This window comes from Pan paniscus, chromosome 16 (genome assembly GCF_029289425.2).
Source record: "Pan paniscus chromosome 16, NHGRI_mPanPan1-v2.0_pri, whole genome shotgun sequence".
Classification (NCBI taxonomy): domain Eukaryota; kingdom Metazoa; phylum Chordata; class Mammalia; order Primates; family Hominidae; genus Pan; species Pan paniscus.
In genome coordinates this window covers 30,129,529-30,147,066 of record NC_073265.2, presented here as the reverse complement: position 1 = coordinate 30,147,066, position 17,538 = coordinate 30,129,529, and the positions used below count along the sequence as shown (strand labels likewise).

The 17,538-nt window shown below is 52.0% G+C and overlaps 1 protein-coding gene across 2 annotated transcripts; it reads right to left on the bottom strand.

The window, feature by feature from the left end:
* Window positions 1-680: 680 nt before the first annotated feature.
* Window positions 681-10,789, bottom strand: VPS18 (VPS18 core subunit of CORVET and HOPS complexes). Of its 2 annotated transcripts, none has more exons than XM_003826602.4 (5): window positions 9,779-10,789; window positions 8,559-8,700; window positions 5,634-5,725; window positions 3,618-5,488; window positions 681-2,039 (listed from the first exon to the last, which is right to left on the bottom strand). In XM_003826602.4, exons 1-5 carry the CDS (start codon window positions 9,867-9,869, stop codon window positions 1,314-1,316), a joined length of 2,922 nt encoding a protein of 973 aa, XP_003826650.1. In that variant the 5' UTR covers window positions 9,870-10,789; the 3' UTR covers window positions 681-1,313. The 2 variants fall into 2 exon arrangements, with proteins under 2 accessions (XP_003826650.1, XP_054954623.1); XM_055098648.2 differs by lacking the exon at window positions 9,779-10,789 and adding an exon at window positions 8,281-8,472 and having other exon boundaries at window positions 8,559-8,696.
* Between the last annotated feature and the right edge of the window lie 6,749 nt (window positions 10,790-17,538).

The following is a 17,538-nucleotide window of genomic DNA, read 5'->3' as shown; positions in this document are numbered from 1 at the left end:
AGGAAGAATGAGGGGCTTGAAGTTATGGTTAGACAGTGGAGATTCCAAGAAAATTCTTTTTTTTTTTTGAGATGGAGTCTTGCTCCGTCGTCCAGGCTGGAGTGCAATGGCGCAATCTCAGCTCACCACAAACTCTGCCTCCCGGGTTCACGCCATTCTCCTGCCTCAGCCTCCCGAGTAGCTGGGACTACAGGCACCTGCCACCACGCCCGGCTAATTTTTTGTATTTTTAGGAGAGACGGGGTTTCATCGTTTTAGCCAGGATTGTCTCGATCTCCTGACCTTGTGATCTGCCCACCTCAGCCTCCCAAAGTGCTGGGATTATAGGCGTGAGCTACCATGCCCGGGCGACTCCAAGAAAATTCTTGCGACAAGTGGGGAGGAAGCAAGCACTAATAGAGTGACAGAAATCACTGCTCCCAGCTGCCGGAAAGCCAAGGATTCTGTGGGGAGCAGCACCATCTGCTGGCCAAAGGGAAGAACAGCCCCTGCTTCACAATTCAGGCTGGTTGGCTGCAATCCCCAATGAGCCCTGGAGAGGCAGAGTTGGCGGACAAGGTGAAGGACTGCGTGCCAAGGTGTGGGGGCATGTAGGGCCTGGCAGCCTCCCTGTGACACTCCAGCCCCGCCTGGAGATCACTCACACACCGCTCGGCCCAGCATCGACACAAAGCCACCAGTGCAGTGCAGACAGTTTAATGCTCTCCACCTCCATCACCACCACCGACCATCCTCCACAAGGCCCTCAGCCCCAGGGCACCCTTCACACTGGAGCCCCAGACAGTGTCCACAAAAGCATGCCCCCACTAGCATCACTTTCTCACCCAATGCCCAGGACTTCGAAGGCTGCCTTCTCACTTCTGGGACACCTACAGGCAGGAGGAAGAGAAGGCTTCTTCTGAGAGAGAAGAGCTGGGGTTCCAGAGGCCGCAGAGTGACCAGACGGAAGAAAGGTGCTCTCTCTCTCTCTCTCTCGGTGAACAGGACGTGTGTGGGGGAATGACAGGGACAGAAGAGGTGCTAGAGGCAGGGGGTGGAATTGGGTCAGATTTCTGACTTCTCCAGGTGAAGAGCCTCTACTGGGAGGCAGGCTGATGGTCTGGCATAACTGCAGCTCTGAAGAACAGCATGAAAAGCTGGCAGAATACACTCACACCTGACACCTCCTGGCCAACAGCGCTACTCTACTCCCGTCAACGTGGTCACAGTGTGGCAATTGCAAGATGACTGAGCAGAGCCTAGGAGGCAGCCTTCTCAAGTGGGTTCAAGCCACTGCTCCCCATTGCCCACCCCCCATCAAAGGTGACACCCTCCTACAGCCAACTGAGCTGCTCCTCCTCGTAGCGCTGGGGGTCGATGAATGGCCGGTCGATAGAGCGGATCATCAGCTCCCCACAGTACACACACTCAGCGGCCACCAACTCATCCAGGTCAGCCTTGAGCTGTTCCCGGCTGGGCCCTGCTGTGGCAGCCCCACCCTCGGCCTCCTTGGCCCGGGCAGAGCCCTTGGCTGGGGGTGGAGCAGCCCCCAGCTTCCTCTGCAGCTCCTCCAGCCGGGCCTGCTTGTAGGCTGGCAGGCCAGGTCGCACAGCCTGCAGCAGGCAGTCAGCATGGAACATATGGCCACAGAGGAAGAGGTAAAAAGGGCGGTTGAGCAGGGGGAAGTCGCAGGTGGCACATTTGTCCTGGGGCTCCACAGTGCCGTAGCGGCCCCGCAGCTCCTGCAGGTCTCGCCGGATGCGCTGGGCACTGGCTGTAGCCTCTTCCATCTCCCGCTGCAGCTCCTGGATGTGGTGGTTGTAGGCCTTAAGTGAGCTGCAGATCGCCTCCTTGAAGTGGTCGATGGTGACGAAATCAGGAAAGAAGGGCAGCACATCCTCAATCTTGAGCAAGGGGCAGCTAGCCAGGCAAGCCATGGCTGTCTGTACATCTTCCTCTTCCTGCACCACATGCCGTGCGATCTTCAGCCACAGCTTCTTGCGCAATTCCTCATCCTCCTCAGGCAGGTCTGCACACTGCTTGGCCAGGTCCACATCCACCTGTGGGGAGAGCATGGGCTTTAGGGCCAAGCCCCTCCCTGCCCAACATGGAGACTATGGGAGAGAGAGATGGCCGAGGAGAGGCCCCGAGGCAGGATTCCCAGCGCTCCTGGAAGCAAGGGGGCCTGCCCCTGCCACAGCTATGTAAAAGCTACTTAGAGTAGTAGGGCTCCAATTTTAGTGAAGTTAGAAATCACCGGGGAGGCTGGGCGCAGTGGCTCAGGCCTGTAATCCCAGCACTTTGGGAGGCCAAGGCAGGCAGATCACGAGGTCAGGAGATCGAGACCATCCTGGCTAACACAGTGAAACCCCGTCTCTACTAAAAATACAAAAAAATTAGCCGGGTGTGGTGGCGGGCGCCTGTAGTCCCAGCTACCCGGGAGGCTGAGCCAGGAGAATGGCGTGAACCTGGGAGGCTGAGCTTGCAGTGAGCCGAGATTGGGCCACTGCACTCCTGCCTGGGAAACAGAGCAAGACTCCGTCTCAAAAAAAAAAAAAGAAAGAAATCACCTGGGAAACATATTCAAAATACAAATTTTTGAGCCCTGCCCCCGGACATTCTGATTCAGTAAGTCCTGAGTTCAGGCCTAGGAACTGCATGTTAAATAGCACTTCACGCGATGCAGCACCCTCCTCTTCTGCTGACGTGCATGTACCAGGCAGTGTTCTAAGTACTTTTCTTTTTTTCTTTTTGAGACAGAATCTCACTCTGTTGCCCGGGCTGGAGTGCAGTGGTGCGATTTTGGTTCACTGAAACCTCCTCCTCCCAGGTTCAAGTGATTCTCCTACCTCAGCCTCCTGAGTAGCTGGAATTACAGGTGCGTGCCACCACGCCCAGCTAACTTTTGTATTTTCAGTAGAGACAGGGTTTCGACATGTTGGCCAGGCTGGTCTCGAACTCCTGAACTCAGGTGATCCACCCACCTTGGCCTCCCAAAGTGCTGGGATTATAGGCATGAGCCACCGCGCCCGGCCCCGAGTATTTTTCTTTTTCTTTTTTTTTTTTTGAGACGGAGTCTTGCTCTGTTACCCAGGCTGGAGTATAATGGCGTGATCTCAGCTCAATGCAACCTCTACCTCCCAGGTTCAAGCGATTCTCCTGCCTCAGCCTCCTGAGTAGCTGGGATTACAGGCATGCACCACAATGTCCGGCTAATTTTTACATTTTTAGTAGAGATGGGGTTTCACCATGTTGGTCAGGCTGGTCTCGAACTCCTGACCTTGTGATCCGCCCACCTCGGCCTCCCAAAGTGCTGGCGCAAGCCACCACACCCAGCCCTGAGTACTTTTCATACACAGAACTTTATCAACCCTATGAGGTAAATGTACTATAACACTGACCCCCTTTTGTGGCCAAATAATCTGAGCACAGAGAGGTTCAGAAACTAACCCAAGGTCACACAGCTTAGTAAGTGGCATAGCCAGAATTCAAATCTGACTTAACAGTCCATGCTCTTAACCTTCCCTCGCTGCAAGGGAAGCCAGCACCCTCTAGCCATGGCCCCCAAGCCCTTCCGCATCTAAAGCTACTGCTCTTTGGGTCCCTCTCCCAGTTGGGGTCAAGACGTACTGGCTTACCTGCAGGGCCAGGTCCACGGCCTCCTCATACAGCTCTAGGACCTTGTAGACATGGACACAAGCGCGGTGGTGGCCATGCTCGGCGCAGAGCCGCAGCGCATACTTGAGGTCGTAATGCACCCGGTGGGGGCTGGCCCCAGCCTGCTCCAGATAGGCCAGTAGTGAGTCCGGCCGGCCACGGGCATACAGTGACAGCAGGTAGTTGTGGATGGCCTGCTCAGTCTCCCCCAGCACGTTCACGCAGAACTCCATGTAGCGGATGGCCTGGCTCACCTGCTGGACCTCACCACCCTGGCTGTAGTTCACCAGGGCAGGGATGAGCTGACGAGCATCCAGCCGGCTGCCCATCTCAATCCAGGCATCTACAAGCTGGCGGGGGATGTGACGGATGAGGATGGGTGAGAACTTGTAGAAGAGCTGGGGGTCACGGTGGCGGGCGAGCACGGCCAGGGCCTCCTCGTAGGCCTCGTGCTGACAGTGGTAAGCCACCACCCGCTCATAGTCCTGCATGATCACTGCAAAGTACACCATGTGTTCTGTGTCCCCATGACTGGCGAGCAGCTCATGGATAGAGGCCCGGCTGGCAAAGAGCCACTCTTTGTGGCGGGGGCTGCTGAGGAAGGTTCGAAAGCATTCCTTGGTTTCTCGGTAGAGGGTCAGGGCCTCTGGGTTGCCCTGCAGAGCCCCAAGCCGGCTCAGGTAGAGCTCTGTCAGCCAGGTGGTCAGCAGTGTGGCCTGGGTACGTTCAGCAGGCTTCAAACTGGCCAGTTTTCGCTGCAGGAACTCAGCCAGAGCCTCCTCCTGTCGGGCCTCCAGGAACTTGAGGGCAATCTCCTCAAAGTAGCTCTGGGTCAGGGCATAGCAGCGTGCGCTCTCCAGGTAGCGACGCTGGCGAAAGCAGAAATCGGCCTCCCGGGCCAGGACCGTGTCCAGGCAGTCGGGCCGCTCTCGACAATACTCTTTGGCCAGATCGAAGCGGTTCATGTCCAGATAGGTGCGCCAGACATCTCGGGCCTCCCGTTGCACGTGGTAGCGGAAGACAGCCCGCTCAGTGTAGGCCCACAGCTGGCCTGTGGAGGAGTCCTTCACCATGTGCTTCAGCGGCCCAAATTTCTCCAGGAAGTGATCCCGCAGCACCACCTGCCCGGTCAGTGTGCACACTGCCTCCACCCGGTCTGCCAGTAGCAGCAGGAAGTGGAACTGGGTCAAGACGATGGCTAGGGGTGGGCTGGCCCCAGGCCCTACCCCCTCTGGGTACTCCCAGACTCGCTCCTCGCTCAGCAGAGAGTCAGGGCGCCCACAGTCCAATGCCCCATACAACACACCATCCCCCATCATCCAGGCAAAGGCCCGGGGTGCGGAGCGCAGCTTGGGGGTGTAGAAGGCCAACTCACTGTAGCCCAGGTTGCTGGGAAACTCACGGAATGGGGGTGGGTGGTCCGTGTAAGCCGCAAAGAGCCCTGAGAAACCCTGGGCCTCAGCCCCCTCTGCTGCTCGGCCTATGAACTGGAAGAGGCGCTGCCGAGTGGTGGCAATAACAAAGCTACGCCCATCAGGGCCCCGCTCGGCCTCAAGGGAGCACACAGGTGCTGGACCCCCTTCTTCATTTAGCACGTACAATGGGCGGAAGTAGAGATCCGGAGCAGGGCCGAAAAGCCCACCTTCGCTGGCTGAGAGCTCTGCTTCGAAGATGTGGCCTTGGGCAGTCCCGACCAGGATGGGGCCTGTGCTGCTCTCCGTGCCCAGTGCCTTGTTCCAACCCACACTCTCCACCAGCTGCCCCTTCCAGCGTGCTAGTGGCCGTACCTTCTGTCCATTTCGGTTCACGTAGAGGACCTCCGTGCTGCTCAGGGCAATCAGCAGGTGAGAGCCTGGAGTGGGGAGAGCATGGCGCCCCAGTGGATGCTGCCGTTCCCACCCTCAGCCTCCTCCTGGCCCCTACACCACCCTCAGAGCCCACCCACCCAGGCAGTGACTGACCAGAGACCCCCTCCTCAGATCTCCACTGTCACTTACCAGTATGGTCAAGGAACATCTTGTGAACTTTTGCGTCATCCTTACGTCCCAGCTCCACGTGGTTGGGCTCATTTGCCTTGCCCAAGTCAATGCTGTGGGGACAAGCGTCACCATCACTTTAGAGAAGGGAAGATCCTTTTTTGGATCATGATCTTCTTTAATAATCTGATAAAAGCCATAGACTTACTTCCCTGAAATATACATCTACGCATAAAATGCTGAATACAGGCCAGGTGCACTGGCTCAGCCTGTAATCCCAGCACTTTGGGAGTCCGAGGTGGGTAGATTGCTTGAGCTCAGGAGTTTGAGACCAGACTGGGCAACATGGCGAAATCCCATCTCTACAAAAAATACAAGAAAATGAGCGAGGTGTGGTGGTACACACCTGTGGTCCCAGCTATTTGGGAGGCTGAGGTGGGAGATCACCTGAGCCCGGGAGGCAGAGGTTGCAGTGAGCTGAGACTACACCACTGCATTCCAACCTGGGCAACAGAGTGAGACCTCATCTCAAAAAAAAAAAAAAAAGAAATTGCTGAATACAGCAGCTCTGCCTATGGAGTAGCCTTGAAAAATATACAGGGCCCTACTTAAGAACTCTCTTGCCAGGTGCAGTGGCTCACACCTGTCATCTCAGCTTTTAGGGGCACAGAGGCGAGAGGATAGCTTGAGCCCAGGAGTTTGAGGCCTGCCTGGGCAATATAGCAAGACCGTGTTCTCCACGAAAAGGGGGAAAAAAAAAAAAAAAAGGCCGGGCATGGTGGCTCACGCCTGTAATCCCAGCACTTTGGGAGGCCGAGGCGGGCAGATCACAAGGTCAGGAGATTGAGACCACGGTAAAATCACATCTCTACTAAAAATACAAAAAATTAGCCGGGCGTGGTGGCAGGCGCCTGTAGTCCCAGCTACTGGGGAGGCTGAGGCAGGAGAATGGCATGAACCCGGGAGGCGGAGCTTGCAGTAAGCCGAGATCGAGGCACTGCACCCCAGCCTGGGTGACAGAGCGAGACTCTGTCTCAAAAAAAATAAAAAGAAAAAGAAAAGAAAAAAGACAAACAACAACAACAAAAACCCTCTCAGCTCTGCAAGCTCCCTCACCTTATTTTGAGAAATCACTAAGGAGAAGTTTTTCCCCTCTGCTCAAAAAAGAATCAGACTTGAAGGAAGAAAACAAAAAGATCTCCAGTGCATCTGGGAAGATAGGCAGAGATATCCCAGATTGCTGAGGTAAGAAGGGAACAACAAAGAGTAGCTCATAGTTACTGGGCACTTTTATATACCAAGCACCATGCCAAGAGCTTCATCAATCTAGTATTATCTAATTAATCTTGACAAAAACCTTGAGAAGTACTCCTGTTTATATTTTCCTTATGAAATTCTTTCCAAATTATATGCTTGTTCTAACTAAAGAATCGATGCAAAGATGTATAAAGAATGACTTAATTTTCTTCTCAAACTCCTGTTATTCCCAACTGAGAAAATTCATGTTAACATCTTTTTTCATACTCATAACATAAATAGGGTGGTTTTGTTGCTGTCATTATAAAAATGCCTTCATATTGCACATATGTGTATGTGTCTTAATTTGTAAATTTTCTAAATGAATGATATTTCATGAACATTCCACTAGTCAATCGATATAGCTCTAACTTTTTTTGTTTTTACCCCCAAACCCAGCTTTCCAGGATAACTTTTTTTTTTTTTTTTTTCAGACAAAGTCTTGCTCTTGTCATCCAGGCTGGAGTGCAGTGAGCATGATCTCGGCTCACTGCAACCTCTGCCTCCCAGGTTCAAGCCATTCTCCTGCCTCAGCCTCCCAAATAGCTGGGATTACAGGCACCTGCCACCACACCCTGCTAATTTTATATTTTTAGTAGAGACGGGGTTTCTCCATGTTGGCCAGGCTGGTCTTGAACTCCCGACCTCAGGTGATCTGCCTGCCTCAGCCTCCCAAAGTGCTGGGATTACAGGCGTGAGCCACCTCGCCCAGCCAGGATAATTCATTTTTTTAAACAACTGCATTATATTCTATTTTGTGGCTGAATTACAGTTTAATCACCATTTTCCTATTGATGAGCATTCAGCATGGATCCAGTTTTTCCCACCACAAGAATGCTGCAATCAATACTCTAATACTCTTAAGTCTACACTCCTAAACAGTTTTTTTTTCCTTTTCCTTTTTTTTTTTTTTTTTTTTTGAGACGGAGTCTCACTGTTGTCGCCTGGGCTGGAGTTCAATGGTGCAATCTCAGCTCACTGCAACTTCCGGCTCCCAGGTTCCAGCAATTCTCCTGCCTCAGCCTCCCCAGTAGCTGAGATTACAGGCGCCTGCCACCACGCCCGGCTAACTTTTGTATTTTTAGTAGAAACAGCGTTTCACCATGTTGGCCAGGCTGGTGTCGAACTCCTGACCTCAGGTGATCCACCCTCCTCAGCCTCCCAAAGTGCTGGGATAACAGGTGTGAGCCACTGCACCTGACTTTTTTTTTTTTAAAGAGACAGGAGTACAGTGGTGCAAACACAGCTCACTGCAGCCTTGAACTCCTGGGCTCAAGTGATCCTCTTGCCTCGGCCTCCCCAGTAGTTGGGACTGCACCATCACATCTAGCTAATTTTTAAAAATTTGTTTTGGTAGAGATGGGGGTCTCACTATGTTGCCCAGGCTGGTCTCAAACTGCTGATCTCATGTGATCCTCTTGTCTTGGCCTCCCGAAGTGCTGAGATGATAGGTGTGAGCCACCATGCCCTGCCAGGCCAGATACTTAACCACTACCCTGTATTGGTTCTCTTTGGAAAGGGATAGGATATTTCCTGAAAACTCCAAATTCACTGCTTTACTTGCCTGGAATAGAAGAAAGGCCCAGTGAGTTAACAGTCCCCAAACACCTCTCTAGTCCCTACTCCTAAGCTCTGTGAGCCCTTGATTACCGGAGCAGTGTATCCTTGCCCAGGGTCATGCACAGCTGATTGCTGGAGACGACAAGACTGGTAATGCGCTCGGAAGGGGTGAAGTCAATGCGCTGCTTTGTGAAGATGGGCACTTCCTTCTCCAGCTGGGCATTCACATACCCTACAGGTAAGGAATGACAAGAAGATTAGCTGTGGAAGAGACAGGTGAAGGGCAAGGAGAGGCAGAAAAAACACCACAGTGCTCCTCGCCACTTTCCTGACATATTCCTGTCCCCAGGACCTTGGTTAACAAATAGTTTGATATCAAGTCGTTTGCTGGTCACCTTTACAATAGAGGTCTGGAGCTCTTTCCACACTCTGACAGCAGTGAGGGGTTGATTCTTTGAACCCTTAAGATGCTGTCACAGCATGACATACCTGCTCCCACTGGTAATGGGGCTGCGTGGGGGTGGGACGGGACTGGTGGTCTGGGTATTCTCCCTTATCAGGTCTTTGGCTCAGCAATCCCAGCTGAACTGAAGTAGTATAGCCCCATTCTCTGCCCCCCTCCCTGCCCATGCGGTAATGAGCCTCAGTGTAGAGTTGGCAAGTGCTGGGATATTTTGAGCATTGAATGAAGGTAAAGACTAGAGTGAAAGCAGCTCCAATTCGTTAACTCCACTCACTGGAACAGTTCCCCAGGGCTCCCTACGCCCTCATTCTCCTGGAGACTCACTACTTTCTACAAAAACGTCCCAAAACTCCAGGCTGCACCCAGCTATAGCCAAGGCCAAAAAGATTTCATCTCCATTTTCCCCGTTCAGCGACAAAATTCCCTCTGGGACCCTCCCTTCTTCCTCTGCAATACTCCGCCTTCACCACTTTCTTTGTCCATTCCTTCCCTCCCACCTCCAGAAAGGGCCTGGTGGGAAAAGCATCAGCAGAAGCCGGGAGCCCATTCTAAGTTCTCCCAACAGCCCAACTGCGCCCTGTAGGTGAGTAATTCCTTATCTGGGCCCCAATTCCCTCTCAAAAGGACCCTAGCGGTAGAGCCTAGATCACGCGGCAGCTCCCGTTGCTCTTTCAAACTTCGACTATCCACCAGCTGGGGGCCAAGAGAGCCTGAGGAGAATCAGGGGCCTAGACCCGGAAGGCACGGCCCAGGGGATGACCCCGAGCTCTTGGAGCTGCCCTCCTCGCTGCTCCCACGCAAATGCTAGGAGAGCCGAAAGGGGCAGCGGCACCCTCCTCTTCCTTACCCGAGTGGGGGATGCCCACGCTAGGGCAGCCGGGCTGCAAGACGGCCGAGCGGGACAGCGAGTTCTCGTACTCATCCAGGATGGACGCCATGGTGCCCGGCCTCTGGGCTCTTTGTCCGGGGCCTGGGGATTACAAAAGGGCTACCCCCCCGGGGTCCCCGTCGCCCCAGAATGGAAGCTGTAACTCCCCAGCCTCTGACAGATCCTGGGAACCTGCAGCCGTCGCCTCCTCTTTAAAATCCTGAGGATCCTCTTGCTCTTGCCTTATGCAGCGAGATAATAGGGCAGCCCTCGTCCTTGAATCTGGCGCAGTCTTGCACCCTACTCCCCGCCCCCGCTACAAAAAAATCACAGGCTCCCTTCAGCCGGTGCCAGGTGATCCCAACCTCGCCCCGGCAGCTCAGCTGACTCCCGCCCCCGTGACGCGGGCCTAAAACGTAACTTCCGGGTTCTCAGAGCCCCGCGTACGCTGGCGCACAACGTCGCCAGGCCAGCCAGCAGAAGGCGAGACGAGGGCTGAGGGCTGGGCGCGTGGCGAGTGCTGCTGAACACAAGCCCCGCCCCCAGGATCCTGCTGCAGTTCCGAGCTTTGACACCAGGAGGCAATCCCGGCTTTCTCAGCCGGCCTTCCCCACCCGCCCCGCGCCGCCCAGTTTTGGCTTTCGTGCCCAAGCTCCGCTCCCTCGGGTGGTCTGTCCAGCCTCCCTGACCAGCTCCCGCTCCCGCCTCTCTAAACAGCCTCGGGGAACCTCCCGTTCCTCAATCCAATCGCTGTCTCTATCCCACCGTCACAGGGCACACGCAGACAAGTCCTGGCCACTCTTCTCCCTTACCCAAAGGCCCCCCAGCTTCCAGGAGACCGCAGAGCTGGTGGCCAGGCCAGTGGGAAGCCCTGTGCCAGGAACCGCCCTGACCTGCCCCACAGTGGCTCCTTGGCTCAGGGTTGCTGGGCCGCTTCCATTCACTCATTCACCAAAATGTGGTTGAGCACTTACTCTGTGCCAGGCCTTGGGCTGAGCGCTGGGGTCACAGAGATGAGGACAGCCCCTCCCCGCCCTGGAAAAGGTCGTAAGCCAGCAGGGGCGCTGGACCCGTAAACAGACCATTCATACTAGAAAAGCAAGTGATGGATTATCCATCAGGCACTTACTCCACGAATGAGCGTCCACTCTGTGCCAAGCACTGTTCCAGGCTCTGGGGACGTGGCAGAGAACAAGACGGAAAATGTCTCTTGCCTGGTGGGGCGTACCCAGCGACGTGGCCACGGCACTGAGAGCGTGAAGGAGCGGGGAACAAATACCTGCCAAGCCTAGCAAGAACGAGGGACAAGTGGGAGCAAGCGTGAAGGCGTGGGCCGCCCAGCCTGAGGTGGAGAGGGGAGTCCTCAGCCAGGGACCTGCGAGGGCTGGGGCGCGACTGTGGTTGGGTTTTCCTCTCTCACCTGCTTAGGCGACCCAGATGGAGTCTGTTCCCTTCTGGGGCCCTTGGATTCTACCTTGCTAAAGTGGAAGGCTCTAGACTAGGGTGGCCACCGTCCTGGCTCTGCTGGGCGGCCCCCGCCTAACAACTAAGAGCATCCCTTTGCTCTCAGAAGTTTCCAGGTTTGCACCATACCTTATGTGGTTGGGTTACTCTTGCTCAACTTCCTGGCCACGTGCGGAGAACTGTGACTCTCACCAGCCCCACTGAGGGCTATCTGGGCTCTCTGGCTTGGAGGGGCACTAGTCCTGGGGCAGGTGACAGGTATGCCGTCCAGGCTCATTTCCCTTCGCACCAGGGTCCTGCTTCTCTTGACCAAGCCTGCAGCCTCAATGCAGCCTTCCCACCTGAGGTTGCCAGGTCCCAGGAGGGAAGTGCAGGAGCAGGACAATAGGCAGGAGGCTTCCTCTAAGAAAAGTGATCCCAGACAGGGAGCTGCCCTGCTCCATACATAACACTTCACCCCCAGGTCACCTGCCATCTGCCCTCAGGTCTGGACTGTGCAGAGGGTTGTCCCTGCTGCACGGAGCCCATTAGCAGTTGGAGGTCAGCATAGGAGTGCTGCCTTAGGGACACAGAGTACTTCCAGCCATGGCCTCAGGGACCCCAGCACCCCATTGTTGGGCTCCATGGCTCTCCGGGATGTATGGGATAGGCCTGGGTGGACCCTGTTTGTGGCAGACTCAGTACAGTCTCCCTTATGCGTTGATTACCACAGTGCATTTCCACCTACTCATTCTTCAGTTCTTAGGCTGGACTTTGGATTCTTTGAGAGCCACAGAATCAGTGTGGCAGTTGCAATGAGACAGGTAAGGGATGACTGCTAGGGCATCAAAAGAGAGGATTCCTGTGCGAAAGCAGCTGAATTTGACCCAAGACTTGAAGTGCATGTATGATCTCCAAGGGCAAGCTGTATCTCTTATCCCTGCCCAGCCACTTGCTAGCTGTGACACTGCACAGTTGATGCTCTTAGCTTCAGTTTCCTCATCTACAGAGACAAATACCTACCTAGTAGGTCTGTGCTGAGAAGTAAATGAGGGATCCACGTGAAAGCTCACTGCTATAGTATAATGCCCAACATGGAGCATGTGCTTAATAAACTCTAAATGTGACTTTCATCTGACAGTCTCTCTCAAGTCCTCCTCCTTCCTGAAGCCTCTCTGGATCCCTCAGAACTCTTTTTAGAGATGGGATCTTGCTCTGTCACCCAGGCTGGAGTGCAGTGATGTGATCATAGCTCATCTAAACACCTGGGCTCAAACCATTCTCCTGTCTCAGCCTTCCCAGTAGCTGGGATTACAGGTGCGAGCCACTGCACCCAGCTGGCTTTTCTTATTCTGGCCATTTGGGGGCCCCTAATGATGCAGTGTGGACATTTTGCTTTGATAGAAACTGCAGGAAATAACCCAGTGATTTCTGAGCATGAAGATACAGAGGTGCCTTAGGGAACTCACAGCTAGAGACATACGCACCAGCCTCTAGTCCTCAGAGTCATTGTAGCAGTTACCATGAGACAGGTAACAGGTGACTGCTAAGCCAATGAGAGAGAGGATCTGTGTAAGAAAGCAGTTGAATTTGACCTAAGACTTGAAGAGCATGTAGGACCTCTAAGGGCAAAAAGAGAAGGTATTATGCAGTCCTCAAGAAAACCAAGAGCAGGGCTGAGCACGGTGGCTCACACCTGTAATTCCAGCACTTTGGGAGGCTAAGGTGGGAGGATCACTTGAGTCCAGTAGTTTGAGACCAGCCTAGCCAACATGGCAAAACCCCATCTCTATTAAAAATACAAAAACTAGCCAGGTGTGGTGGTGCATGCCTGTGGTCCCAGCTACTCGGGAGGCTAAGGCAGGAGAATCGCTTCAACCTGGGAGGCAGAGGTTGCAGTGAACCAAGGTTGTGCCACTACACTACAGCCTGGGTGACAGAGTGAGACTCTGCCTCAAAAAAAGAAAAACAGAAAGCAAAGAAGGAAGGAAAAAGGAAAGGAAAGGAAAAGAAAACAGCAATGGCCTGCAAGCAGTGTGATTTTGGGGTACAACGCTGGAGTGCTAGGGAGTGGAGGGAATGAGGCGGGCTGTGGCCAGGTTGCAAAGTTATTCAATGGGCCATGGGAAGGTTTTGGTTGGGGTTGAGAGAGTATATGATGTGGGTTCTGGAAAAATGGGTGGTGGCTTAGGTGGAGATCCCCTCAGAGCAGATGAGACCCGAGCAGAAGCAAAGGAGAAGCAGTGAGGACCCAAACAGGAGAAAGAACATAGGCTGGGGAGAACTTTCCGAAGAAGGGCCCCCAGGACTTGGTGTCAAGTTAGATTTGAGAAGTGACAGAAGAGTGCAGGATGACTCCTGGGGAGACCTGGCAGATGGTGGCAGTGACATAATGGTCAAGGAGGAGGATCCCGGTGAAGAGGGGTAGGGTCACTTGATTGAGCTCAGCCTGGACAGTGGCACATGAGACAACTGCAGGGCACTCCCTGGAGGAGCCAAGACCATGGGCAAACTCTTCCAGGACACTCACTAACTCACTCATAAACAGTTGTTAAAAGTTGCATGAATGAGCTCTCTCATGTCTCAGTTTCTATATTTGTAAGGTGAGTATTGTGAGTATAATAGCATATTATGCAAATCACCCAAAGCTGTGCCTCAATACAAAATGCTCTATACAAGTTAACTACCAGTAGTAATTGTTGACTTAGTTAAGACCAAGATTAAAAGGAATGATTTAATTGACTTAATTAAAAATAAATTTTCTGGTTGGGTGCAGTGGCTCACCCCTGTAATCCCAGCAGTTTGGGAGGCTGAGGCAGGAGGATCACTTGAGTCCAGGAGTTCAAGACTAGCCTGGGCAACATAGTGAGAACTTGTCTCTATTAAAAAAAAAAAAAAAAAGATTTTCTGTTTGAAATAATTTAAAATTTACAGGCCGGGCGCAGTGGCTCACGCCTGTAATCCCAGCACTTTGGGAGGCCGAAGCGGGCGGATCACAAGGTCAGGAGATCGAGACCATGCTGTCTAACATGGTGAAACCCTGTCTCTACTAAAAATACAAAAAAAATTAGCCGGGCGTGGTGGCGGGCGCCTGTAGTCCCAGCTGCTCAGGAGGCTGAGGCAAGAGAATGGCGTGAACCCGGGAGGCGGAGCTTGCAGTGAGCCAAGATCGTGCCACTGCACTCCAGCCTGGGCGACAGAGTGAGACTCTGTCTCAAAAAAATAAATAAATAAAATAAAATAAAATTTACAGAAAAATTGAGAAGATAGTTCAGAGAGTTCCTATATATCTCATGTGCAGTCTCCTTTAGTATGAATATCTTACATTAGTATGGTGCCATCGTTAAAATTAATGAACCAATATTGACATATTATTATTAACTAAAGTTCATACTCTATTCAAATTTCCTTAGTGTTTTTTTTTTCTTTCTTTCTTTTTAGACAGGGTCTCACTCTGTAGCCCAGGCTATAGTGCACTGGCTCAATCATGGCTCACTGCAGCCTTTTTTTGTTTTGTTTTGTTTTGAGACAGAGTCTCGCTCTGTCACCCAGCCTGGAGTGCAGTAGCTTGATGCGGCTCACTGCAACTTCCACCTCCCAGGTTCAAGCGATTCTCCTGCCTCAGCCTCCCGAGTAGCTGGGATTACAGGCATGCGCCACCATGCCCAACTAATTTTTGTATTTTTAGTAGAGATGGGGTTTCACCATGTTGGCCAGGCTGGTCTTGAGCTCCTGATCTCAGGCGATCCACCCGCCTCGGCCTCCCAAAGTGCTGGAATTACAGGTGTGAGCTACCAGGACCGGCCTGACAGCCTTGACCTCCTGGGCTCAAGCGATCCTCTTGCCTCAGCCCCTCAAGTAGCGTGGACTACAGGTGCACACCACCATGCCCAGCTAATTTTTGTATTTTTTTTGTAGAGAGATGGTTTTCCCATGTTGCCCAGGCTGGTCTTGAACTTCTAAGCTTAAGCTACCTGCCTGCTTTGGGCTCCCAAAGTGCTGGGATTACAGGTGTGAGCCAACGTGCCCAGCCCTTAGTTTGAATGCCCTTTTTCTGGAACAGGATCTCATCCAGCATTCCACACTACATTCTCATCATACTAAATGAAGGTGCATATCAGCTTGACTTAACACTATTGATCTTACTCTTGATTACCTGGCTGAAGGAGTGTTCTTCAGGATTCTCAAATGTAGTGTTTTTTTTTCCACCCCTTTCCTATTTATTTATATCAGTAGAGAATTATGGACATTTTTTTCTTTTTTTATTTATTTATTATTTATTCTTTTTTTGGGACTGAGTCTCACTCTGTTGGCCAGGCTGGAGTGCAGTGGTGCAATCTCGGCTCACAGCAACCCCCGCCTCCTGGGTTCAAGCAATTCTCCTGTCTCAGCCTCCCAAGTAGCTGGGATTACAGGCGTGTGCCACCACACCTGACTAATTTTTGTATTTTTAGTAGAGACGGGGTTTCACCATGTTGGCCAGGCTGGTCTCGAACTCCTGACCTCAAGTGATCCACTCACCTTGGCCTCCCAAAGTACTGGGTTTACAGGCATGAGCCACCGCTCCAGGTCTATTTTTATTTATTTATTTTTAACTTCCAGAACCCACCAATACTACTTTATATTATTACTCAGATTGTTCCTGTTTGGGCCACTAGAGTCTCTCTTTTTTATTTTATTTTATTTATTATTATTATTTTTTTGAGACGGAGTCTGGCTCTGTCACCAGACTGGAGTGCAGTGGTGCAATCTTGGCTCACTGCAACCTCTGCTTCCCTGGTTCAAGTAATTCTCCTGCCTGAGCCTCGTGAGTAGCTGGGACTACAAGGGCGCACCACCACGCCCAGCTAATTTTTGTATTTTTAGTAGAGACGGGTTTCACCATGTTGGCCAGGATGGTCTCGATCTCCTGACCTTGTGATCTGCCCGCCTTGGCCTCCCAAAGTGCTGGGATTACGGGCATCAGCCACTGCGCCCTGCCGGAGGCTCTTTCATTGATGCCTGTGTCCATTTGAAGTACAGCAGTTCCCCCTTATCTGGAGTTTTGCTTTCTGGGCTTTCAGTTGCCTGCAGTCAATAGCAGTCTGAAATAGGTGTGGATAATAGAATAATATGTTTTGAGAGAGTGAGAACACATTCACCTAACTTTTATTTATTTATTTATTTTTGAGATGGAGTCTTGATCTGTTGCCCAGGCTAGAGTGCTATGGTGCAATCTCGGCTCACTGCAACCTCCACTTCCTGGGTTCAAGCAATTCTCCTGCCTCTGCCTCCCGAGTAGCTGGGACTACAGGCACCCACCACCATGCTTGGCTAATTTTAGTATTTTTAGTAGAGATGGGGTCTCACCATGTTGGCCAGGCTGGTCTCCAACTCATGACCTCAGGTGATCTGCCCGCCTCAGCCTCCCAAAGTGTTGGGATTATAGGTGTGAGCCACCGCACCCAGCCTCACATAACTTGTTTTTTTTTTTTTTTTTTGAGACGGAGTTTCACTCTTGTTGCCCAGGCTGGAGTGCAATGGCGCTATCTCGGCTCACCACAACCTCCGCCTCCCGGGTTCAAGTGATTCTCCTGCCTCAGCCTCCCAAGTAACTGGGATTACGGGCATGTGCCACCATGCCCAGCTAATTTTGTATTTTTAAAAGTAGAGACAGGGTTTCTCCATGTTGGTCAGGCTGGTCTCGAACTCCCGACCTCAGGTGATCTGCCTGCCTTGGCCTCCCAAAGTGCTGGGATTACAGGCATGAGCCACCTCGTCTGGCCTACATAGCTTTTATTACAGTCTGTTATAACTGTCCTATATTATTGTTGTTGTTAATCTCACAGTGGGCCTAATTTATAAATTAAATTTTATCACAGGTTATATATAGGGAAAAACAGTCGTCATGTCTCCTTGGACTGCTCTTGACTGGCAGTTTTTAAGTTTTTCAGATATTCCTTGTTTTTGATTACCTTGATAATTTTGAGTACTAGGCAAGTATTTTGTTGAATGCTGTCTGTTGGAATTCATTTAATTTTTTTTCATGTTTAGACTAGGGCTATTTATGGTTTGGGGAGATAAAGAACCATTATCAACACCTCTCTATTATATCGAGGATACACACTATCAACATGATTTATCATCATGACTGATCACCTGACCAAGATAGTGCTTGTCAGGATTCTCCACTACAGAGTTACTCTTTTCCCTCCTTTCCATGCTGTACTGTTTGGAAGGAAGTCACTACACACCCTGCACTTAAGGGGTGGGAGTTTTTGCTTCCTTGAGGGTGAAGTATCTGCATAAATCCTTTG

Bases quoted from the DNA above. Each gene is read 5' to 3' on its own strand.
- VPS18 (XM_003826602.4), bottom strand. From the start codon at position 9,869: ATGGCGTCCATCCTGGATGAGTACGAGAACTCGCTGTCCCGCTCGGCC. The intron at 8,701-9,778 runs GTAAGGAAGAGG...CCTTACCTGTAG, and splicing joins CGTGGGCATCCCCCACTCGG to GGTATGTGAATGCCCAGCTG. The intron at 5,726-8,558 runs GTAATCAAGGGC...TTGTCCCCACAG, and splicing joins GGCAAGGATACACTGCTCCG to CATTGACTTGGGCAAGGCAA.